This window comes from Podarcis raffonei, chromosome 9 (genome assembly GCF_027172205.1).
Source record: "Podarcis raffonei isolate rPodRaf1 chromosome 9, rPodRaf1.pri, whole genome shotgun sequence".
Lineage (NCBI taxonomy): Eukaryota > Metazoa > Chordata > Lepidosauria > Squamata > Lacertidae > Podarcis > Podarcis raffonei.
The window spans coordinates 52,974,899-53,001,487 of NC_070610.1; the positions used below are offsets into that span (position 1 = coordinate 52,974,899).

At 40.1% G+C, this 26,589-nt stretch overlaps 1 protein-coding gene across 2 annotated transcripts in view; it reads left to right on the top strand.

Moving 5' to 3' along the window:
* The window catches only part of SEC24D (SEC24 homolog D, COPII coat complex component), a 55,511-nt gene that overhangs the window by 8,325 nt on the left and 20,597 nt on the right, over positions 1–26,589 (top strand). For both annotated transcript variants that reach the window (XM_053403548.1, XM_053403547.1), the window contains exons 4-10: positions 2,007–2,134; positions 3,663–3,923; positions 5,783–5,904; positions 6,869–6,980; positions 8,482–8,609; positions 21,319–21,457; positions 23,708–23,823. In XM_053403548.1, coding sequence (XP_053259523.1) covers positions 2,007–2,134; positions 3,663–3,923; positions 5,783–5,904; positions 6,869–6,980; positions 8,482–8,609; positions 21,319–21,457; positions 23,708–23,823 — 1,006 coding nt within the window. The remainder of the gene's footprint in view (positions 1–2,006; positions 2,135–3,662; positions 3,924–5,782; positions 5,905–6,868; positions 6,981–8,481; positions 8,610–21,318; positions 21,458–23,707; positions 23,824–26,589) is intronic.

Genomic DNA, 26,589 nt, shown 5'->3' on the forward strand with positions numbered 1-26,589 from the left:
TCTAGCTCCAGCTTTCATCTTCATTCTGATTGCTTTCCATGAGTTGGAGGGATAACTTCTGCATTGGGGAGTATTTCCTATTCACATAGGTTCCCTGTAACATGTAGGTTTTGCCATTGCATGTGGAATGTACATGAGTAGAAAAGGCTCCCATTGCAGAAGCTGTTCCTCCAACAGATGGATGATAATGGTTATCGGTGATGTGGCAGTGGAGCTATCATGTGCATCATTGCTCTCCCTCTTCACATGAAACACAGAAGTAGGATGCCTGCACAGGGCTAGACTATAACCATATCCTACATTCCCAGATATATGCTGAAGGGGCACATGGCAAGCCAAAGCCAGTTTGGTGCAGTGGTTAGTGTCAGACTAGGATTAGGATCTGGGGTACCAGGATTCAAATCCATACTCAGCCATGAAGCTCACTGGGTGACCCTGGGCCAGTCACTGCCTTTCAGCCTAACCTACCTCACAGGTTCTAGATACAGGTAGGTAGCCGTGTTGGTCTGCCATAGTCGAAACAAAATAAAAAAATTCCTTCCAGTAGCACCTTAGAGACCAACTAAGTTTGTTATTGGTATGAGCTTTCGTGTGCATGCATGGTATCTGAAGAAGTGTGCATGCATATGAAAGCTCATACCAATAACAAACTTAGTTGGTCTCTAAGGTGCTACTGGAAGGAATTTTTTTATTTTGTTTCGATTGCCTCACAGGGTTGTTGTGGGGATTAAATGTGATGGGGGGCGGGAAAGAACTATGTATGTCTCCTTGAGCTCCTTGGAGAAAATAAATTATAAATAATAACTATTGTACATTTCTACTCAGAAGTGCCACTGAGTTCCATTAGATTTACTCCCAGATATGTGTGTGTGTAGCAAAAGCATCCCATTCCTGGAGCACTAAGGTCTATTGCCAGTTTGGTTTGTGCTGTTGATGAGGCCACAGTCCTTTGCACTCAAATACTAACTTCATTACCGCGCATCCTGTAGAGTCCTCTCATTCCTTAAACATTTGTGTAGGTGACATACTCTATGGATAGAACTTAGTGCTTCCTTTCAAACAAATAAAGCACTACTTTTAAGTGCTGTTCACTGGAATGCTTATTAAGAAACGTCTGTATAAATCAGATTAATCAAGGGGAAAAGCCCGACTCTTTCTTCCTGGATCAAGCAGTTATTTAGATTAGAGTCCAGAGCCTAATTTGATCCATATGTGTAGTGCAGTTACAATATGGAGTGTATTCTATGGGCAGAGAATAGCCTTTGACCTCCATGCCTGATTTTAAAAGATCAAAGCAGAAGGTCCATGAGCCATAAGATGAGGTTTAGTCCTATTTCAGTTCTCTTTGTTTCTTCTACCCTACCATCTGAATGTGCCGGGCAAGAATTAGTAATGCTACATTTTATCAAAATCACAGGTTATTAATGCAAGCCCTAGTGCTTAGGTTTGTCTGCATGTTAATCATTTTTGAGTTGGTGTTGTTTTCTATCTCTGAACAAATTCAAGTGTGTGTGTGTGTAAGGTGATTTAATAATAATAATAATTACAAATGAAAATATACCATAATTAATTATGCATTTTGTCTGGTCTGGAAAACACAAAACTGGATAGTGAAGGAGTGAAGTACCGTATTTTTTGCACCATAACACTCACTTTTTTCCTCCTAGAAAGTAAGGGGAAATGTCTGTGCGTGTTATGGAGGGAATGCCTATGGGTGGCATGCCTACGGATTTTCCTCCTCTAAAAACTATGTGCATGTTATGGTTGGGTGCGTGTTATAGAGCGAAAAATACGGTAAACATTTCTGAACTCCTTGTGGCTGCTCTGGAGAAGTACAGTAGAGGGAAAGGAGGAGTATCCTGTGATCCTGAGGCTTGCCTGGGTTTTCTTCCATAGGTTTACAAACCATGTTGTTTAGACTTTGAATTCTAGGAGTTGTTTGTGGAGTGGATATTACATTGTCAGCTGTTTGGTGTTTTTTTGGTAACACTTCTTTTTCTCTTCAGGTTTCCACCTTCTGCACCTTCCTTCCCCCCGTACAGCCATCCATCCCCGTCCTCCTATCCAAACAGTCCACCCCCTTCTTCTGCACAGCTGGCCAATCAACTTGGCAACATGCAAATAAATAATTATGGTAAGGACTACATAGTCTTCCATAAAAGCTTCTGAGAGATCACATGCATTTTTATTTTAGTTTGGGTTGGTTCCAGAGAAAACAAATGCTCACAAGTTCAAGAGGTCTAAATCTACTGGAAGATTTTGATAAGAAAGATTAAATTCTAATGGGACTGTTCTAAATCTTGTTGGAGTTCTCCAGGTTTTAGCATGTTAACCATAGTACTGGGATATAAAAGGATCATGACTTTGAACATCATGTTTATGCTTTTAAACTGGCAGCTCTTTAAAAAATGTATTATTATTTTTTAAAAAAACTTTGTAGATTGGCTGTTTTACTAAAATAATAATAACTGGAGAGTTCAGCATTTGTAAACTTTCTGTATGTTTCAGCCGGAAAAGATGTTTCCTTTTTCAAGTATATTTTCCAACATAGTCTCTTGGAAGAGGGGTAGGGAACTTTTCCTGGCTAGTGGCCAGATCCTTATTTTCCCCGTCACCTGTCAGTCATTTGATGTCAGGTGATGCTGCACTTTGAAACCCTGACTGTTGGGTCTTCAAAATGCAGCACAAAGCAATAGGGACTTTCAAACAACCCTGCACTGCCCTTTGTCCCCAGCAATGGAACATGTGTGCATGGCCAAATTGAGCAGGAAGTGAACTGCCACACACAGGAAAACTTAGCAGGATATCAGCTGCTGAGTGGCGGTTAAATCCTGCATGGACTAGTTCCCAGCAGGGGAGCTGCCATACTCATATCCCGCCCCACCGATCAGCTGACATCGCCCCACATAGAAATGATGTGAGTTGATTTGCAGGTGAATGTAGTTTTAAAATAATGACCTCATGGGCCAAATTTGATGCCTTGGCAGGTCAAAGATTCATATAAATACACCTCAAACCAGAGGTTACCTAAAATATGGATTTCTTACAATATGTATTATAATGTTTATTGTGTGGCACCCATAACAGTGCCAGTTCCACAGGCTGAAGTATTCAGGTGGACATATATAGGATATATATATATATATATATATATATATATATATATATATATATGACATATATAGGATGCAGCAAATAAATTGGTCCCAATAATAAACTGTTCCTGTTTTAAAGGGGGGGGGACTCCTCCTTAAACTATTTTAACAAAATGCCAAACAGTTTACAATATACTTTGTACTGGCAGTAAAATAGATGCTTGATACGTTTGCAGCCTTCACAATCCATTGCTCTCGTAAGATTTAAGCACCCAAATGAAGACTTGTTTTTCGTATAGAACAGATTCAGTTGTGAAAGTATTGCAGTGAATATTTAAAGTTAATATTTCTAATATTCAAAGTTATTTCTATAATTATGTTTCAATTTTAAGATTTTAGAGAAGAGCAATTGGTTTGATATGAATATCATTTATATTATTTAATTCCTTTTAAAATGAATGTAAAGATCTACAACAGCAGGTGTCTTAAGGCATACCTGCATTCCACTGTGATTATTATTCTAAAGGGTTTTTCAAATGAATTCATAATGGTGATACTCTTGTTCAGGTCCTGGTAACGCCCCAAACACACCTCCTTGCATGCCTTCCGGCCTTCCACCACCTTTGCAAGCTCCACCACCTCGACCACATCAAATGGCCTTGTCGTCTGGTCCTCAGATTTCTTCACCAGCAAATAATTTGACCAGTCACTGCGCTCCACCTTCTATGGCCAGACAGGAGGGGATCCCTGGCTCAAACCCACCGAACACCAATTTGCCACCACAGCTCACAGGCCAACCCACAGGCCCTGGGTTTCCTCCCCAGTATGGTAAGTGCAGCTACCTAGTTTACATAAGACTGCCAGGTTGCAACATCTGCTTTGAATCCAGAGGGATGGGAGTGGAGAGAGAAGGAACTAGAAGCATGATTTTCCACTATTTCCAGGTGGGATTCAATTGCATACTGGCAAATTCAGGTTGCACGGTTGGAGTTCTTGTGCAAAAAACCCAATTCCTCAGAAGATCAGACTTTTGCAAGAAAGAAAGAGATGGGGGCAAAACAGTGGAAAGTGTGAGACTGTGCTTGCTTTGATGTAGTGTCGTCTAACCTCCCTGCAAGCAAATCAGAATGAATGCTCATCAATCAGGGTATCTGGAAGTGCCCAAAGTGTTGCTTCAGTTGGATTAGGAACTGAAGAAAGGATGAGTGGTGAGCAGCCTAGAAGTGCCCTAAGTGCAGTTTTCCTGCACTTCAACATTAAATTCCAAACTTCACCTTCTGAAGGCAGCTTTTTTGACCCCACACGTCTGTGGAGCAAATTGGAGAGGAACATTTTTGAGGGGAAAATTGCAAGCAGGAACACACTTTAAGTAGTCCCTCCCTCTGTTCTTTCTCCACTCCTAATTCTATTCTCCAGTGATGGCTTTTTTCTTTCCTTTTAAGACAGAAAAGTTAGGGTCAAATTACATTGAACTGTGTGTAACATGTAGGTTGCCCATGTGGCTTGCGGGGTTACTATGGCAGTGTTATACCTTGAACCACTTTGGAACATTGCAGGAATCCTAGACCAAAATCGCTTGCCAAGTTTTCAAAGCTCTCTGTGTATTGCTAGTTCTATTTCTTGATCATTGTGAAAGAACGAGGCATCCCTGTATAGGGAGATTTTTCTCTGCCACGTAAATGTGGCCTTGATTAATAACAAACACCTGTTTGTTCTTTTGTGTCTTGCGGCTTATTCCAATAGTTAACCAGGGCAGGTTTGAAGTAGAAGCTAAAAGCTGATAGCACACAACTGCTTGGGCATAAATAGCAAATGAATCCAATACGAACATATGCACCTTTTTCTTTCTTCCTTTACAACATAATGCCTAGAAAGAAACAGGAAGAAGTGTGAAGAGAAAGCAAGGCTCTGACCAGCCGAAATGCTCCTGCTTGGGGCATAATACTGCCCAAGGCTAATAGGCTGCATATGTTATGCTAAATAGTACACACAAAGAATCCAGCATCCACAATATCAAAATAGCAATGAGAGCTAATGTAGTGGCTGAGTGTCAGACTGAGACCAAGGTGACCTCAGGTTCAAATCCCTGCTCTGCTATAATTTTGCAGCCAAACCCTACCTCAGAGGGTTATTGTGAAGATGTCTTGGGCCGTGGTGAACCATGTGGGCCACCGTGAGTTCCTTGGAGGAAAGATAATATGAAAATGTAATACAGCACAATAGGGTTGTGTATTTATAGGTTGGAATTAAGTTTGTCCTTAAAAAAAATCCAGAGCAGTGCGTCCAGTTTGACATCCAACTCTAATCTCACTGCTGCATCAACAATTGCCTGTGAGCTTCAACAAGGTCAGTTAACAAGTATTCTCAACACAGTAATGGTGGAAAGTGTTAGGTGTGAAAGCAGCGTCCCCTCTCTCTTTTACATCTGGCCCCCTGAAACTCTCCTGCTGGGCCCGTGTTCATATGTGTACTCCATTTATATAAAGAAGACAATGCACAGGCCTTGGTTGGAGTAGAAATTTCAAACTGGCAGTGTTGAACTAGCCAGCAAAAGACTCCTTCAATAAATAGAACTTGGACAAGTATCACTTAGGAAGTAAGGCTTCTGGCAGGATATATTAAACAACACCCTCCCCCCAAAACTTTAATTTGGCTGATTGTTTTATTTTATTTTATTACTTTTCCAGGAAATTTTGGTCCTCCAATGGCAGGTGCACAGTTGTCTTATCCAGGGGGGCTCCAATCAGGTCCAGCACAATTGGCTGGACCACAGCAGAAGAAACTAGATCCTGATTCCATTCCAAGCCCGGTGAGTAAGAGTTTCTTGTAGGAAATGTGGCTAAAACAACAGCATGAGAGGGGAAATGGGGAGTTTTCAAGCAATTCCACATTATAGTAAGGCATAACAGAATATTGGGTGGTATCCAATGAATTGCTTCTGCTAGCTCTAGGACTTTGGGCTGTGAAATGAAGTTCCCCTCCCTCTCCTCTGCCCAGGCGCCCTTGAAATTGGTTCTGGGATTCCTACAGCCTTCTGGAGTTTGAGGGGAGTGGGCGTGGGCAGAGGGAAAGGAGAGGGAAGAGAAGTTCTATTGCACAAGCATCCTTCCAACAAAATGGAAGCATTTTGTTGGATACTTTCCACTGTGGTTAATCTAGCGCTTAAAGATGTAACTTTGAAATGTGAAGCTTTTCGTGGCTCAGCCAGTTCCTCAGGCTAAGGTTCAAGTTCAAGTTGTATGTTTTTCAAGGGATTTTAGCAGTATAAAGCAACCAAATGTCCATAAATAATTTATATTTTACCTCTGTAAATGAAAAGGGCTCAGTAAAAACCCAGAAATGTAGGTTCTTCCAAAGAACAATGAAGTCTTTAGACACTTTAACAAATAACAAAATTGTTGCAGATCAAAGTCTGTTTCAGAAAGGATCCACGTGATCGTTTCTAATTGAGACAGTTTATAATCTACAATCTGGTGCATATCCCCCACCCCATTTTTTAATTTGCAAACGGTGTGATGAAATGATGAAATAGTGTAATTGAGACCATAGCACAATTTCTCAAATAGGAAAGCAAAACAATAGTTATTTTAGTTTTACCCATTCAGTTTCCTCCTGGAAAAATTCTGAGGCACTCCTCACCTGGAGGGCCAAAGGTTCCTCATCTATGTCCATAAATGCTGGACATAGAAATTGACCTGTATACAAAGAAGCCCTTATTCTTGAACCACTATAAAGCTCACATTTCTTACAATTTTTAACATTTTATCCATAAGATCCAGGTTATCGAAAATGACAAAGTGTCCAGGGGAGGTCAAATCTATGCTACCAACATCAGGGGTCAAGTCCCTCCTCTAGTTACTACAGATTGTGTGATCCAAGATCAAGGTAAATAGGAAACCATCTTTGGCTTCATTTCCTATGTGAAGTTGAATCCCCCCCTCTCTCTTTCTCTTTCTCTTTCTCTTTTGACAGGAATGTTCATGTTTAATTTCTATGATGCCTTTCTAAATTGGCCAGGAAGATATTTTGGCGGGTTGCCTCTGTTTGTCAAGTGGACAGGGCAACAATACATAGAAATGGGTTCTTGGTGAATGGTCACAATGGTGGAATTCATTTTCCTTGACAAGGCTGACTTTAAGCATCGTCTGACTACAGACAGCCCCCCACTTATGTGAAGGTTACGTTCCAGGCCCCTCTATGCATAAGTAACATGTTGTAAAGTGGGGAGCACCCCACTTTAATACAAGGGGTATGTGGGAAGGAAAGAGAGAGGGGGGGCTCACCCTGGAAATCACTTGGGGCCACTGCCTGGCCTATTTTGAGCTTGCCTGCCTGCCTGCCTGCCTGCCGCGAATACATGGCTGAAGTGGTTGGCCACAGAGGGCAAGGAGTGAGAAGGGTGCCCAGCAATACTGGCATCAGGATGGAGGTGAAAATATGTAGTGGAGGGGGGAGAAGATGCCTCCTGCCCCATGCCACTGGTTGATTGAAGGCTGCACTCCCTTGTTTGGGTAGCAGCCCTGAGCAAGGGGGGGGGGCAATCTATTTATGTATTTAATACGTATAAAGGCGGTCATGCATGAGTGGGATGCACATAAGGAAGGGTGCTATATAAGCCTTTTTGCTTGAAATTACTTTTAGTCACTGGGTTTGTCTTGGTTCTTTGTTTAGGATTGACTGGGATTTTAAAATATTACTGGAATTTGATGATATTGTTGTGTTTACTGTTTGATCATTAAACTGACAATGCTTTGAGTTGTTAAATTGTAACCAATCCTGATTTTCTTTTTCATAGAACGTAATAAAAATCAAAAGGTTTATAAGAAATTACTAAGGAGTTCAGTGGAAGGAGCAAGATGTTGTATTTAAGTAGTGCTAAGCCTAAATCTCTATATTTATTGTGAGATGTGAAGTTCTGAAGGTTATTGATGGAATACTGTGGTGCAAACTTGCCAGTAGCCGTGACTGCACACATCTTTTGATCCACAAGTTTTCCAGAGAGAGCAGCATGCATTGCACCCTCTCTGATTTGGCTTCCTGACAACACAAAGTGATGACGTGGCTTTGGCATGAAGCCAAGGCCAAGTGACCATAATGCTTCTTGCTCTCACTCTGGAAACTTGTGGATTTAAAACATCAGCCAGAGAGCATGGAGTGCAGTTATTACAGCTCAGACCACAAAACAAGTGGCATTGGTGGAAAAAGTTGAGGAAGCAGTTTTGAGAAACTTTCCCACCCTGCAACCTCTCCTTTTCCTGCTCAAAAATGTTATGTGATGAACTTCTGTCTTATTATAAGAATTATAAGTTGCTTCTAATTAGCCCTAAACATGCTATTTTTATTTTTTTTACTTCATCAAATGTTCCCATTGTTTTGAATGTCCTAGGTAATGCCAGCCCTCGCTTCATTCGATGTACCACATACTGCTTTCCCTCATCTTCAGATCTGGCAAAACAGGCTCAAATTCCGTTAGCTGCTGTCATCAAACCGTTTGCCAATGTTCCATCAAATGAGGTAATAGAATAAAACTGAAGCTCTGAGAGGAAATGGTTTTGTTCACAAGTTAAGGTTTTCAGTGGCTTTGAATTCAGCTGGGATTGACCCTTGGTCTGGGGGAATGATCATCCTTTGACAAGAAAGAACAATCTGTGTGGAGAAAGTATCTATGAAACTGGGCCTCTTGTTTTACAAATTTTAAGTTCATGGTATCATCAAGCAGGATCTGTTGAATTCTCGTAACCTATTATCACAATAAATGTCTTGAGATGCAATTGTCAAGGAGAGCCATCTTTGAACTTTAACATGTAGGCACATAGTGTTCAGGATCTTATTTATTTATACTTATTCAAAGATATAAAAAAATGCATACCCATTACAATGTATCTTTTTATGATATACTAAGATGAAACAACTACTTAGTCTATAAGAGAACAAAGTCAGAAGGAAGAAGAGGAAAATAGAAAACTAAGCCTTAAGGTCTAGATATAATAGGGAGAATACATTCTAATTGCATGAACGAAGCTACATGGACAGTTTTATCCTGACTTGTTCTTGCTAATCCATAGTTGCTAATCCACTGGTCATGTTGACTGTAGCTTATGATGGTTGTAGTCCAACAACATCTGGAGGGCACCATGTTGGGGAAACCTGATTTAAATAAACCTCAGTTTCCTAAGTTTAGTCTTCTTGATGAAATTATGGTTTCCTGCTACGTGAATGAGCCTGCATGAGCCTTGGGTCCCCTCCTCTTCTCATTTACAAACCACAAGAGAAGATTAAAAGCATCTACTTCTGATCTTTAACCTGAGGGGTTTGGCAAGTGTGAAGAGCTGTTTCAGATGCTATCAGTTTTCTATATAGTCCATGTACATGAAGTTTTCACATGTGAACCATTAAGAGACTTTGATCTGCAATTCCTTGGCTCTTCACACACAAATTCTAAACGTTGTTTTTTTTTTAATGGAATGATGTATTGATGAATGTTTAGATACAGACGTCCACACAGAACATTTGTGGATCCAGGCTGTTCTGTTCATTTCAAATAAAGCGATTTGGGGTTCAGCTGAAATAAACATTACAGCTCTCCATGTTTATCAGAACTCCATACAATAAACAACAGCAATGGATTGTGGCAACCATCTTATGGATCCAATTTTGGGTGTACAAGGATGTGATGGGTGTGAAGAATTCTTTGAAGAAATAATTTCTACTCAAACACTTATAACTATATTGCTGTCTGTAGTTCTGTATTTCAGAACCTTGTCTATACAGATTCCTTCTATATTCATCAACAGAATTTCTTTTCGTTTTCCTCGCTCCAAAAGGGATGACCTATCAGGGGTATTTATAGGGTATTTCTTTGAGAATACGATATCATTGTTTGACAGAATATATTTTTAGCCAACCCCTGCTTTAGCAACAGACTATAAAAATAAAAGCCAGCAGCTATCATGCTAGGCCAGGCGTTCTGCAAGTTTGTTTTGGAGATGTATGACTATTTGCCAAGCCTGGATAAACCAGATGATCTTTGTTTAACATTTTATGTTACTTGCCACTAATATTATCTTGGCTAGAGGTAACATTCTACAAATTCAAAAATCTTATTCCAATTCCAGATAATATATGTATGTTTGTTTAAAATGTTTAAAAAGAGCTTGGATTGCTAGCAAATGCCCCCCCCCCGGTGATCTTATTACAATTGGTAAAATGTACTTTGGCAGGAGACACTGGTAAGTTGAAAGTTAAGTGGGTATTGTTATTGGTTTTCATGTTTATTATGTGTACCACCTGGGACATTTAGGGTGTGGATTACATATAAGTAACATAAATATATTCCTATAGATTAGATTTCATTATTTGTGTAAGATTTCTCTAATAGAGGATGAAATTTCAAAAGTGGGAAGTAAATAGAATAAGAGAAGGTCTTGGAACTTAAGTAGTTCATAGTGTAAATTGTCATAAGTCCCAGTACCTGTTACATACTGCAGGTTTCACTAGCATAATACCAGAGTTTGAAGAGACATAGCATTCTGTAGCTGAGGCTGGTCTGAACAGTGCAGTGATCTTTGAAGGCACCCCATTTCGTAGGATTTTCTACTCATATTCTGACCTTTACTCCCATACCTATTAGCATTTAGTAGTCCAGACCTTTCAGATTACTGATGGCAGAGAATCAAGACTCTTGGCTGTAGTTCGTCTGTTTTTCAGCCACTGTCTTTTCATAGGTTTCGTTGAAAACGTGGGGGAGTGCCTATCTGAGTTTTCCCAAAGCTGACTCCTTTTCTCTCTCTTGATGATGAAGAAATCATTTTGTGTGATTGCAGAATCAGAACTAAGAAGAAAGCTGCTGCCATCTTTTATTTTTTTATTTCCAAGTTCATCTAGAAATTGCTTGATAGAGGCAGAATATGAGTGGCATGGAATTGCACCAAATACTGTTTTCTTTTGCAATGGGTCACAGAAATATGTTTATGCTTTGGATGTATTTTGAGTGGTAAGAATCTAGACTCAACCTACACAAGTTTAACTCCATAGATGTAGACTTCAGTTAAAAGTTTCATCCAGTATGTGGACCAGGATGAGTCAGGATGTGGTGGAGGAAGCAGTTGCTGCTGCTATTATTATTATTATTATTATTAATTATTATTATTATTATTATTATTACGCTAGTGGTGCTGTGGGTTAAACCACTGAGCCTAGGGCTTGCCGATCGGAAGGTTGGCGGTTCGAATCCCCGCAACGGGGTGAGCTCCCTTTGCTTGGTCCCTGCTCCTGCCAACCTAGCAGTTCGGAAGCACGTCAAAGTGCAAGTAGATAAATAGGTACCTCTCCATCAGGAAGGTAAACGGCGTTTCCATGTGCTGCTCTGGTTCGCCAGAAGCGGCTTAGTCATGCTGGCCACATGACCCGGAAAAACTGTCTGTGGACAAACATCGTCTCCCTCGTTGTGTGTACAGACCTTCACTCGATGGTCTTTGCTCACATACAGAGCTGCTAAACTTGCAACAGGAAGGAAATTTTGTGGTGGAAAGTTGATCATATTAGCGACAAACCTCAGTGTTTATTTTATGGTGGTTGTTCTTTTTCATTTTTGTGTGCCAGGACTTTCTACAGTGCACCTGCTCTCTGTTTCTAGCACACTGTGGCTCATCTGAATTGCCTAGGTCGATTGATGGTTGGAATGCCTTGCATCTGAGTGCTGAAATAAATAGCACTTTGGAAATCCTGGTTCTGTTATCTTTGAGCTGGTCAAGATCTTGTTTCATGTCTGAATCTAAAGAAAGTAAAAGCGTGCAGGCCAGGTTTTAGCCCTCTTTGGGGTAAAATGCATAGGTAAGGGGTGTGGTCTTAGTCACAAGGACAGGCTTTACCATTGGGCAGAATGAGCTAGTCATATTAGGCAGTGGATACTGGGGGCACAGAGTGGCAGTGAGGTGTTGGACAACAGAACTGTCCGCTGTGCAACCTCCTCTACATTCCCTAACCTAGCCACTAAAGTGGGGGGGGGGAGCACCTCACCGCTGCTCCACCCTATCCTGGTAAGTTGCAGACACCACCAGTGACAGGAAGACAGCTCTGCCCCACCACTGGCTGCATCAAATGTGTACAGTATTCAGTATTTCAATTCAGCTGTACAGTTCTATTTAAGGACTCATTGAATGGCCAAGTGTCAATGTGTCACCCTTCAAAACTAACCTAAAGGTAGCAATTGCAATTCTGTGCCAGGGGAAAGCTATTTGACAAAAGGTCTTGCTTCCCACTCAGCAAATACAGATCAGGCCCTGTGCTTTTCATTTGTTTGTTTTTTGCTCTGGCAATTATATGACAATGTTTTTGTGGGGGGTTTTTTGTCCTTCATTTTAGTGGGCTCGTCTGCACCTCCCTTTGCCCTACTTCTTTCCCCCAGGAAAACCCACAGTTTACATCTGGATTGGAAGATACGGCAGTCAGGTTTTCTGAGGATTGCTGTTTGTTCCAGTTCAGTGGTAAACAGCATATTTTCCAGGGGAAAGCTGAGTGGCTAACTCAAAACCTCTTGGACTGTGCCTAGGAAGCAAGAGACAAGCAGAAAACCACTTAGATCCCTGCTTTCTAGGCACAGGACAAGGAGAAGTATGGACAAGTCCATATTCTGAAATGGAAACTGTGTTCCGCTCTTTTGCTGCCAAAATGGATCATAAGAGCAGTCATAAATTAAAGAGTGTAAACCCTGCTCCAAGCCTTGAGGGACCTTGCACATTTTACAAAGCTGAATCGGAGGAAGATTTAAGGCACTGGTTTTCAAGAAATCATACAAAGTTTTATGGAGTTTACATGTGCAAAGGAAATATCTCCTTAACTGACTTTACATAAGCACATTTCTATTTGAAACGCCCTACTTCTCAGCATTTTGAGGGTGATGTTTCATTTAAAAATTAATTTCCATGGAACTGAAGGAACCTTCCTGGGAAATAACTAGATAGTTGTCTGGGTTGCTGTTGTTGTTTTTATTCAGGCCCAAATGATTCTCTCCTTCCCACTGGTTAATGTTGAACATAATTCACCAGTCCTGCTCTGCATAGGCTTCTGCTTCTTAATTTTGATTTATTTATGATAAAATATGAAGTTGACACTTTAGATCTGCAAAGTGATCAACACTTCCTGTTGCGTGTTGAGGTTCCCATGCCACCCCCCAAAATAATTCACACATCACACATAAATTTTTGTTTAAGGTTTTTTGGCATAATTTTGGCCACAACTTTATTCAAAATACAAAAATGTGAGTGGTTGCTTAGGCATTGGTTATGACTATCTGTCCTTGCCCCAGAAACAGAACTGACTTCCGGATTCCAGCGGAAGCCAGTGTGGGAAACAATAATTGGGTGAGAAATGAATCTGGGCCTCAGTCCCTCACTTCTCACCCTCATGTTCCTGTGGGGCTTGCACAGCCCAAGTCCGATGCCAGGGACAAGGACGAAAAGAATGGCAAGCCCCTGGATTCCTTTAACGGAATTCCCTTTCCGCAACACCATTGGAGGGGTAGGCACTTACCCCTCCACTAACCAATTTTAACCAATGCCTAACCGCCAACCTTACAAGTTGTGACGATTTGCCAGATGGCAAAATTCCTACCAGGCCCCTGCACCAAGGCAGATGACGCCATGACAGGCATAGCAAGGTCAAGCAAACAACCCCCCCCCCCATTACAGGGAGGGTGGGCGGGTGATCCGGTGCAAACAGCCAACAGCATTTAAAACCTCTGACCCCACCTCCAAATTTGGCAACATTCAATTCTCCCCAGCAACCCAATTAACCATTTCGCTGCCTGGGTTCTTCGCCAAAATCCGCCCAGGAACAATGGGGTGGCTTGTATCCCCAACCGCAACACGTGCTCTCTCCTATGGAGAACATGCTTTCTCAGACACTTTTCTGTATATCTAGTCACTAATCCTGTTTTCCTAATGGGAGAAGAGAGAATGAGTTTGTTATATGATAGAACAGAATTTTGAATCTATGAACCCCACTTTCAGTATGAAAATACTATTTTGGGGACCATATATGCAGGGCTGGTGCTATCATTAGGCCAACTAGGCAGCTGCCTATGGCCCAGACCTCAGAGGGAGCCCTACTGACCTTTGAGAGGCACAGATTTATACAGATAAGTTTTATAAGATCTTATAAATTTCTGATAATATTTTACTTACCGTATTTTTCGCCCTATAGGACGCACCGTCCCATAAGGCGCACCTAGATTTTTGGGGGGAAATAAAGGGGGGGAAAATATTTTTCCCCCCCCCCAGGCACAGGGCTGGGGTGGGGGAGGCCCGAGCTTCCCCCGACCCCAGCCCCCAAACAGGCAGCTCTCTGCAAGCCGTGGGAGCCCAGCGCTGGCTCCCGCTGCTTGCTGAGAGGTCCGCGAAGCCTGGGCGCGCTGATCTCAGCGCGCGCAGGCTTCGGCATGCAGGCAACTCTCCGCAAGCAGCGGGAGCGCTCCCGCTGCTTGCGGAGAGGTCCGCGAAGCCTGGAGAGTGAGAGGGGTCAGTGCCCACCGACCCCTCTCGCTCTCCAGGCTTCAGCGAAAGCCTGCATTCGCCCCATAGGATGCACACACATTTCCCCTTCATTTTTGGAGGGGAAAAAGTGCGTCCTATAGGGCAAAAAATACGGTATATTTTTTCTACAAGACATCTGTTTTTGAAAACTGAAATTAGCAATTTGGGGTGTGTGTAATTAGTTAGCCTTACTGCATGTATGTCCCATTATAGGCATAGGAATTATTTCCTGAATGTGTTTAAAGCATCAAGAAAACCAAATTAATTTTGGGCTCTTTTGCTGGGCAGGCTTGAAGGATGCAAAGAATGAAGGGTACAGAATAAACTTTTAGTTAACAGAAAATGATGGTGCTTGGAGCAGAAATTAGAAACTTGCAGATTTTCTCAGAACCCTTGTGTAATGGTTTGTACAAAATCACAGATACATGGTATTCTGTTAGTTCTATATGGACGGCTGCAAATATCAGTAATCCAACCACATCAGTTCAGCCCTGAGTGAAAGCCATGGAAGGCAAAGGCTTGGTATGGAAGCAGAGGCTTTGTTGTAAATTGTTGTCATGACCTTCTGATAACAAAGTTAAAACTATAACTCTCTTATTAAAGTAGCAATTACCCATCAGTTACGCATACAAGCTTTGTTCAATTTCTTTCCTTTCAGTTCCTGCATTCTGATTGCTTCTGTTCACTGACATTTTGGAGACATGTTGTCTAAGTACAGTTTCTTGATTATCATCACGCATTCCATTTCATGTTTCTGCTTCCATCATTGGTTAATCCTGACTACTGACCTTCCCTTGATAAACAGTGTGGCCTATCATCCAAATAACAGTTCAGCACTTCAAAGCTGAGAAGTAGTTGCATGTACTTTGTCTTGTTAATTCAGGCACTCGCCCCTTGGACTCCACAATCACTAGAATTTGTGGTATTCTACTCTGCTGTCAATACCAAGCACATCATACATTTGTAAGAATGTGTGTGTGTGTGTGTGTGTGTGTGTGAGAGAGAGAGAGAGAGAGAGAGAGAGAGAGAGAGAGAGAACTACACAGAATTACAAAAATTAAAACGTCGCCTTGTGAAGATGTACAAATATAAGATATTGTGGAAAGCAGAGGACATGGCCTGTTTTCTTTTTTGAAAATGGACTTTGTATTTGTTAATCATGCATTGTACAATGCATTTGCAATATCTACTTAAAGAAAAGTTGTAATACTAGAATATTGTTAATGACTTTATTACATGTATTTCCTGCTGTGTCATAGTACAACCAATTGTTGGTTCAATGCATTGTCTCATCCCATTAGCTAAAAATAGCCAGATCCAGATGATTTTGAAGGTTTTAGTTGCATGGATCTTAAAAAATGACAAATTTTGCATAATTACATAGCCGTGCAACTTCTAAAAAAAAAAATACTGAAGGTCACTCACATCTGGTTTATGGCGCCAATTCTATAGATGCCACAATCCCAATTAAAATGGTGTCTTTGACAATGGAATGTGGTAATAAACCTTCAGTTTCATCCATTGGCCAATGTTGTCTTGGTTCCCTTGGCTTTGTTCGGTGGATTTAATGTAAAAGGGTTTTATTTGCCTTTTTGATTTCATGCTATGCCGGTGACATAGAAAGTGACATTATCACTTGACATCTGTGAACATGTTGACTGCCCAGGCATGCCTCTGTTACTTCTTACCTCAAATGATGGATGTGAGGAAAATTTGTGTTGGCTGTTCTTCGGATGGGGTCATCTTTGTCTTAACAGCATTCACACATTATTAAGTTGCAACATACAATAAGAAAATCTTTGACCACTAAGCAGTTTTCACCAGAATCACTTCATCTAATTTATAAATGACACACGATGTCACATGTATGATGATGTCACTCTGACCAATGCTACCATATTCTAAGAACATAAGAGCCTGCTGGATCAGTTCAATGGCCTATCTAGTTCAGGATCCTATTCTTCCAGTGGCCACACACATGCCTATGGGAAGCCCATAAGCAGGAGTCAAGCGCAAGAGTAGTCTCCCCTCCTGCAGTTTCTAGTAGCTGGTATTCAAGACCATACAGTCTCTAATGAGAAGCCAGAGCAATAGCCATCATGGCTAGTAGCCATTGATAGCATTTATCTCTATGAATATATCTAAACTTCTTTTAGTCATCCAAGTTGGTGGCTTCAGTTCCTTTTTTTTAAAATGATCTCTAGCATGGAATTTGCCTTTCTCACAGCTGCTGAGCACTGGGTTGACATCTTCATCAATCTAGCTACTTTGATCCCAATTTATTATTCCTTGTCAGCCACTGCCAGTTCAGACCACACTGTGTGTATATGTGAAATTAAGGGGAGTTTGCCACAATATGCTCCTGCTCCTGCTACTGTTTTAATAGCCCTGAACAATTTAGAATCACCAGTGAGCCTCAACTCCTTATTGCTTACTCCTAACCCTGGATCATTTATGAATACGTTAAAAAACATGGGTCTCAATATCAGCCCTTGGGGACTCTGCTTTCTATATTTCTTCATTGAGAGAACTACCCATTTATTCCTTTGTTTGCATCCTGTTAAGTAACCAGTTTCTGATCCATGAACCTTTACCTTTATCCTATAACTGCTAAGTTTACTCGAGTCTTTGGTGAGGTACTTTTTTCAAAGCTCTTTGAAAGTCCAAGTCCACTGTGCCAACAAGTTCACCTCTATCTATATGGTTGTTAACACTTTCAAAGAACTAAAATACCTTAGTCAGACTGGACTTACCCTTGAAGAAGCAATGCTGGTTTTGCTTCAGCAAGGCTTGTTCTTCTATATGCTTCATTATTTTATCTTTAACAACACTTTCCACCAGTTTTCCTAGAACAGACATTAAGTTAACTAGACTGTGATTTCTATAATTCCTCCTAGATTTCTTTTTAAAAATTGGTGTTACTTTGGCCACTTTATAGTCTTCTTATATGAAGGCTGCTCTTAGGGACAAGTTACATACTTTTGCTAGAGGAGCCTCAATTTCACATTTGAATTTGTTGAGAAATTTCAAGTGAATATAATCCAGACCTGGCGATTTGCCGGTTTTTATTTTGCCTTTTAGGCCTAGAATTTCCTCTCGTCACCACCATTTGCCTCAGATTTCTAAGGCAGAAGAGGCTGCGAATCCACATTTGATGGCCTTCATCTTATATGATACATGTAGGAACATTGCCACACAAATTGTTAACCAGAGCCATATATGCCTCATTCCTCCAGAGAATCCTGGGAACTGTAATTTGTGAAGGGTTCTTCAAATTGTAGCATTGCAAGGGATTATATGGTGGAAGCAATGTACTTTAAATGTATGGTGTGTCTGGAACCATAATTTGTTTCTAATGTTAATTAGATACAAAATTGTGTAAATAGCATCAGTTGTAAATGCACTTTAACTGTTCTAGGATAAGCATTTGTATACAATATAAATATGAGAAAAATTAGCAATACATGTCTAGCATTTACCAATCTGATTAGGAAAAAAAGTATCCTACTTTACTCTGGGGGCACTACGAATTTTACTGGTTGCTTAAGATTTAACAATAAGCACAAGCCCTCAATATCTCCTAGTACACAGTGCCACCTACAGAGAGTATGGTGGATTAAAAAGTGTGTGTTCCAAAATCTACACATCACTTTTATTCTCATAGGAGAATGAAATTATTTCCTCACCCCACCCCACCCCAGTATGAGTACAATGTGTGTACCGCATTTTAGTCAATTCAATAAGATATGTGTGCATTGTTATCAATTTACTAGGATGAGTGAAATGACAATCATGCATACAAAATTGTTGCCTTATTACTGTAGGCTTAAAATTAATTTTAAATCTCATATGTAATCATCAAAAAAGAAGCTGCTGGCCATAGATCTGAATTCGTAGAAAACATTTTTATACAGGTTGTTGATTTTGTATTACTTGTGTTGTCATTGGAAATATTGAAGCAAAAAGCCTTAGTTTAAAATCTAGAAGGGGATGACTTCAAGGAACCATAAAACTCAACCAAAATAATTGCTTCTAACAACCATGATGGCAATCTCACATTGAGGAGTGTAGATTTAAAATGAATAGGACATTACTAGAGTAAGTGATTTCCTAAAAACATGAAAGTTGAACGGTACTATTTTGGGGGTAACTAGATAATTACTGCAATGAGTGGCATTTTAATCTTATTGCAGAGCAGCTTGCATGTATTTACACATTTTACTTAGTTTAAATGGGTGATGCTGTGGCAGCTCTGATTATATGATAACACTCCCACTCACACAAAAAAACCCCTATTGCTTCTAGTTGTACTCTGGTTGCGCTATAGAAAGACAGTGTGGGTGTTTCCTTTGAATGCCTGTATTCTAATTTAGTACTGCTGACATCTAAAAAAGGAAGAAACTGAATACAAAACTATTTAAAAACACACAGTGCTAATTTTGCCTCCTTAGGGACGCAGCAAGAACGGAAAGTGGGGCAGCCCACTCCAAATATGATGATAAAAAACCAAGCTGATTTGTTTTCCTATTACTAAACCTGTCTGTAGCAATAAATTGGATACAGGCAAGGAAAAAAAATATGTCTGCAAGTTCCTAACCTTAACCAACGACTTTTATGAGCATTCTTATTTGTGTGTTGAGCCTTCTGGTTTCTGGAGACACTTTTAAGATGATGTGTTTATTATAGTTTCCCTTTTCACCTTTACAAGTTCACTGAGGTTCATTGTCCATTGCAAAGCAGTATCCCAACAAGAAAATATGTATGGGAAAAATACATATTTGCATGTATAAGGAAATTAATGAAACAACCCTCATCACCTCTAACCAAACTTATTTGTTTGTTGGGCACAATCCAGCACAAAATAAAAACTTAACCCTGTCCAATACTGTCATACCAATTAGAAGTAAGGCTTGCTGAGTTTAGCGGAGCTTGTTCATAAGTAATTGTATGTAGGATTATAGACATAGGGTGAAATCTGTGTTCATATGCCAGTGGAACAGACATAGTTGGTGGATTGGATGCCCCTCCCCTGCTTGCAGTCCCCTGTGCTCCCATAAAATCTTCTCTGGAACATTGGGGGTGGGAGCTACTAAATATTGCTGTTGCAAACCTCTGCTCCATTCATTTCAAATTATTTATATCCTTATTAACTTCTGTTTCCATTCTGCCACTGAAATATATGAAGGCTATCCATCATGAATGCTTAATTCTTTGGGCAATGGTTCAGAGACATAATATTTGTGACTCCCAAAGCTGAAAAGGCAAACTTTCGTCACTTTAAAAGAGGCTTGTTTTTTCAGCTTCAAAGAGAGATCCATATATACTATCTAATCTGGATTCTAGCATTGGTCTGGAAAAATTGCTCTTTGACATTTTATATCAAAGCGCAGAAATTTGTCTTTCGCCGGCAGAAGTTTTACTGCTAAATTCCCATTACACGATCAAAACATTTCAAGAGCCATTCTTCTTCTCCCACCCCAGAATGTATCTTGTTAAATAGCAAAATGTTAAGCATACCTTTTGTTGGATCGTTCAATTTGGTTTACTGGTAACAGGTTTTGTTTTCAAAAATGAAGAAATATTCATTGTAGTGTGACATTCTTGGTGAATTGTCATATTGAAGTAGCATTTTAAAACAGGGGTAGCCAACATGTTCTCTGGATGTTGGACTATAATTCCCATTATTATTGATCTTGGCTATGCTTTCTGGAGCCAATGAGAGTTGGAGGCCAACAACATACGAAAGGATGCTATTCTGTTTTAAAACTTTGGTAGAGGAGATAGTATTTAGCACACATGCAATCATATTTTGCAAAAAGGTTTTTGGGAAGACTGAAAACTAATACTGGGAGAAATATTTATTGAAATAAATAACAAACTTGTACACAGTGTGAACTAGCAAAAAATAAATTAGACAAAGCATTCTCAACAGTAAAAGAGAGCAAATTAATTAAAAAAAAACATTTTGTGTGGGCCATGGACATTTCTTAGAAGAGACCCTATAATCAATGGAACTTACTTCCAACTATATATTATCACTTATCCTACACAATTATGTGGGGTTAGTGGCTAAAATGTTTGTTTACAGTAGGTATGATCCAGCCAAAGTTAAGCATTTTTAAATCCCACTTGTTTCAGTGGGAGAGATTTGTGCTTAATGCTGCCATTAAAATAAGGTAACTTTGAGTCGCACGTGCTTAGCTAACTGTATTGTTCCCTAGTAATTATACATAATGCTTCAGTAAACTTGATTGGTAATCTAGAACTCCATTGTAAAGAGTTAGCATGCGGTGATCTTAGATTTCCTTTCACTTGCTTCAGTTAAGTAACAGGAAAAAGATAAGCACGGTTTGTGAATTAGTGAGAACACCATTTTCTTCACACAGTCAGGATGTGAAGAAGATGTATTTATGAATCAACGCTCTGGCTTGGCTCTAACATAAAAATCCTTGTTGAGAATGATCCAGGTGCTCCTTTACCATTTCCCTTTCATACTCTCATTGCGCAGCAGGTTTTGGCAAAGAAATCCTGGTTTCTCAAACCACAGTTTCCCAGGCGATCCAAACCAAGGACTCAGCTACACAGCTGCAATAAGAATACGAAACCAGCAACAATTCGAAATTGATTGGTGCTTTGGTAGTTTAGTGATCTTGTTTAATCTGCAGCTAAGTGGTTTTCTTAATTCTCCGTAGACACCCCTTTATGTGGTAAATCATGGTGAAACAGGACCTATTCGATGCAACAGGTGCAAGGCTTATATGTGCCCCTTCATGCAATTCATTGAGGGTGGAAGACGATATCAGTGTGGATTTTGTAACTGTGTGAACGATGGTAAGTAGTACTTATTTATTTTGAAATAATGGAAGCCATTTTCTAATCAAATGTGAAACTACTTAGGTCTTTATTTTTATTTTTTAAAGTAAGTTTTTGAAGACTTTGTTTCATTTTCAGGCCAATCTGCATTGACTTGAAAGTCACATTAATTTAGATACCTAAGAAAATAAGTGAGCCCAAGGTTGCATTCCAAAGTAAGGATCTGAATCTTGCTAAAACTACATGATGGATTTTTAAAAAATATATACTAAATGCTTAACTTCGTGTGAACCTGAATTGCTGAATGACTCGTACATCAGAATTTTTATATGTGGTCTTCATGCTCTTTTAGACCTAATTTTGCTATGGACTTTCCTTGTGTCATCCTGGATATCAGAATGGAATTACTTAACCATTTGATCCAGGAAAATGGATGTCGCTGGGAAGAGCACAAAACAAAGCTCTTGTTTTCTCTAGCCTGAAAGCTGCGAAGAGTTAGAAATTCTTGCATTAAGAAAATGCTCCTTCCAGGATGCAATCATCTGGAATGGGAAAGGCATAGGCATTTTGGCATGCAGAATAAACTTTAAGAGCAAAACCTGTGTTGAGCTTTTCACTGGCTTTCCCTAGGGAATGCATATGTATGCACTCAACAAGGATGATCAAACTATTATGAGAAAATGTACCTGAATCCTTTGTTCTGAAAAGTTCTGTAAAATAATATGGCTGCTGTAATGATTTACGTCTTGTCTGCAATTTCATTAGATTGAATAGGTATGCAGAGGAGGTTATGCCATTATATGAGATTATTTTCTGAGCAGGCTGAAAATGTGTTTCAAAGGGGGAAACATATTTTAACTGCCCAGAAAAGAGCAAATGTTTAGGTTGTTGTCTCCCTTTATGACAGAGGATTTTAATGGTTAAATCATCCATTAATTTTCCCGTGATGGGAGTTGCTTTGAACGCAAGATGCCATGCCATATTTGTCCAAGTGCAGTTGCATGTGACTCATAAGTACGAGTTCCTGAGCTTTTGGCTAGTTCCCAAGACTTTGCCAGAATGAGTCTTTCGAGACGTTTGTATCTAGTTGGATTTCCTCAGCTGGATCAAAGTGGCAGCAGAGAGCTTTCCCTAATACAGTAATCTTTTCAACTCTGAAACATGAACCTCGAAAGACTTATGCCAACTCTTGTTTGTCTCAGACCTTAATCTGCAGAATGAAATAGAGAGAGAGGGCTGTCGGCATCATGGGCTGTTAACTCAGCATGAAGTTCTCACAAATGCCTACTATTTGCATAGCAATAAGCTACCAAATTATTATTTAAACTGATATTGCAGTAAAAATAGAATCATTTGCACTTTTGCAGGGCCTTTTCATCTGTATCCTTTCATGCACTGTAATTAAAGCTTCAAGTACTCATCATAAGCAGAGGGATTAAGAGAAAATTGTCCAGTCTTGCTGAATAGGTGACTGGCAACAGTGAGACACTAGTGAGTTGTTTTGCATTGGGGACTCTGAGCGAAAATTGTAATGCAAACTTTTGTTTCCATGTTGGAGAAGGAAGGGCACTGGGAGTCTTAAAAGAGCCACCAAATAAGACTCATGTTTATCCTATTTATACCTGCCCTGGGATTGCAGAAGTATGAAAAAAGACACCGGGATTTGTCCCTGGCTTGCGGAGCAAGGGCCCCAGGGTGTGCGTTTTATTGTTGCAATCTATTCTAAACTGCCTTGGAGAACATTCACTTGAAAGGGGGTGCATAAACATTTGAAGTAAATAAGCAACCGAGCACCCTAGCAGCTGAGCAAGGGCTTATCCACAGTCACCCAAAATGTTTCCAACTTATTTTTAAGAATTTTGTCATTTTCTTGTTTAGTAGTATTAAGTCTTCCCTGAACTATCATGATATTCGTAACAGACAGTGGAGTGGAGAAGGAGGTTGGACCTAGTGCTATTTGCCATTCCTTGCCACCCACTTTTATAAACTTAAACAAGATGAGTGCTTTGTTGAAAAGTCTGAATTAGCAAATTTCTAGCTTGTATTGCATTTGAAGCTGCCTTATATGGGGCCAGATTATGCATTCACATGGTAGCTTATTCTACTTACATGATGTTACCCTACCTCTTAATTTCCACAATATATTTGAGCTTTCCCATGATGTAAAAGCCACTGCCAGAACTATAGTGGAATATAGCACACACCCAGAGCCATCTGTGTGTTTAGCAAAAGGGGAGAAATCAGCTTCCTGTTTTTGTTTTTATTTAGTTCCTCCATTCTATTTTCAACATCTGGATCACATTGGCAGAAGAATAGACCACTACGAAAGGCCAGAGTTATCTCTAGGATCATATGAATACATTGCTACTTTGGATTATTGCAAGGTAAGTCTGTTCAGCCTGGAAAACAGTTCGTAAACTTTGTGCTAAATCAAGGAGAACCCATTACATTTGTAAAACACACACAGCCAAAATGAAAGAAAGAAATGAAAGAGGAAGCGAGAGACTCACTTGCATGGATTATAGATGGAGGAAAGAGCTCTGCAGATACTTATTAACTATTTGTTGAGGAATTAGGTCCCTTTGATCAGTGAGGCTTACTACTAGGTAAGTGTCCTTAGGGCTGCAGCCTTAATGTATATCCTCCAACATTTCTCTGAGAAAATAGGGACATCCTAAGGAAAACTGGGACATTCCAGGTTCAAATAAGAAACCAGGACTGCTTCTGTAAATCTGGGACTGTTCCTGGGAAATAGGAAAACTTTGAGGGTCTGTTACTGGTTTAAGCGTAGTCTCTAGTTTTAGTCTGCACCAAAGTCAAGGTGATTATGTTGTTGTTTAGTCGTGTCCGACTCTTCATGACCCCATGGACCAGAGCATGCCAGGCACTCCTATCTTCCACTGCCTCCCGCAGTGATTATACCCAGTTCTAAATGCATTAGGTGAAATTCAAATAAAGTTAAATGTCACATAAGTTCACATTGATTTTAATGTGGGTACTCATAGGCGTCTGCTTGGCTATTGTGAGAATAGAATGCTGGACTAGATGAGCCTCTGACCTGATTTAAGTGGGACATAGAGTTGTTTACTGTTGCAAAAACTGTTATGTGTGCACAGTGCATACTCTGTAAGAGCATTTCCATTAATTTCAGTAAAGGCACTCTGTCCATACCCTTTCCTTTTGCGATTACAGAATGTGTCCCTCGGTTAAACTGACTGGACATCTTGTACATTTCAAGGCAACTATTTGTACACGTACAAAATTGCACAGACCTCTCAGTCAGGTTGCATGGGGTTAAGCTATTTTCATTTTACACAAGGTTTTAATTTAACTGTTGACAGTCCCTTTTTACTGTTGACGCTCCACATTGTAAAGTCTCTCACTAGAATGGTACATTCATGATTTGGGGAGAGTGTATCGAATACAACAAAAGCATAATGATGTATTTCCCTCCTACATTGAAGGAAAACCACAATTTTTCTTTGCCTTATTGAATAACAGTGAGGATGAACAGCTAGAAAAACATTAACAAATAACAGCTGTTGAGTAGTGTTGCAATTCTTTGGAATGGATTTAGTAAATGTAAAATTTTTGCTTTTTCAATAAATGTCTCACAAGAGTGCCAACTTAGCCCTGTGACCAGGGGTGCCTAGAGCTGTGGGTGCCATGCAGTGTGAATGGCCCTGGCACCGAAATTTCTGGGTGCCTGGCCCCTTCATGGGGATTTTTGTGGGTGCTTGCGCACCCTGGGAGTTGGCACCTGTGATGTGTCATGAATCTCTCCAAGGTCTTTTCAAAAAGTGCTATAGAATTTACATAAGTTATGAGAATGTTTGTCAGCCTGCTGCAAATGCAGAAACTGCAACAGCTTTTGAAAACTTCAGATCTCCACTTACATTGCTGTAGCTCACATATTTTACTGCCGGGTGTTGCTTTGGAGTCACTTGGAAATGAATGAAAGGAAAATAAGGGTTGTTATGGCTAGCCTTTAAGTATGCTGACAAAAATCCTGCACTCGTTATCACCTTTGTTGCTGATATGTACTTCCATCTTACCATATCCATGATTAACCTGTGAATGTTTCGATGAACTTTAACAAGTAAATTATAGGCCAGGAAGTGACTTTCACAAAACACTGAACACGTGCAAGCGCTCAGGCTGATTGTTTGTTTGATAATGGAAATGTTAGGGGAGCCTCTTGTGTGTACATTCTGAAACCAGGAGTCTGCAGTGCTGGGGTTGGTGTGGAAAGTATGTTGTTTATCATCTTTACGTTCTTGGAGGAAAGGTGAGACTGCAACTGATTGCAACGGATACCTGATATCTCAGTTGACTCTCATAAATTGCCTTGGCTTTCTTTAAAAGAGCTCTGAGAAACATTTGTGTCTGTTTCTTTGAGTATTTGCTTATACTTTAAATTTCTAAAGTAATTGGTCTTCCAAAAATTGCTGAGCGTTGAGTATAAATAGTGGAGGTATCAATGTATTTGATTCAAATTTGGTGTGTGTGTGTGTGTGTTATATGATGCTTCACAAGAGAAGCAGTAGCATGCAGAAATCTGTAGGTTTCTGCAGTAGTTGTGCCTCTTGGTTACATATATGACACTTGTTAAAGGATAAAAACTACCTATTGAGAACCAGCCACATGTTGCATTAACTGGGTGCATGCATTTTAATGTGCCTCATTTTACCATTACAAATAACAGGCAGATCCAGAACCATAGTGCACGGGGACATAGCCCTTTTTCTTTTTGCCATGGTCCCAGTGAGCATTTTCTCCACATTCACCTTTTTCATCTGGGAAGCTGTCTCTTAGGGTGAAATTCTGTGTGTGTGTGTGTGTGTGTGTGTGTGAGAGAGAGAGAGAGAGAGAGAGAGAGGGAGAGAGATTTCAGTGTCACCACAGTGAATGGGGGCCACCTATGTGTGCCGATCCCAGTGTCTCTTTCTCTCTGCCAACTTTGGCTTTTTAAAAAAAATAAAAACAAGATACATGTGATGCATGCTTTTAACCTATTGTCTACTTGGGATTGTTCATCAATAAATGCTGAAAATCTGAACTTTGTTTTCTGATTGCTACAGTCATCTGAAGGTATATATGTTTGAAGCTTTCAAATTGGATAAATAAAAGCTTCATACAGAATGAATGAA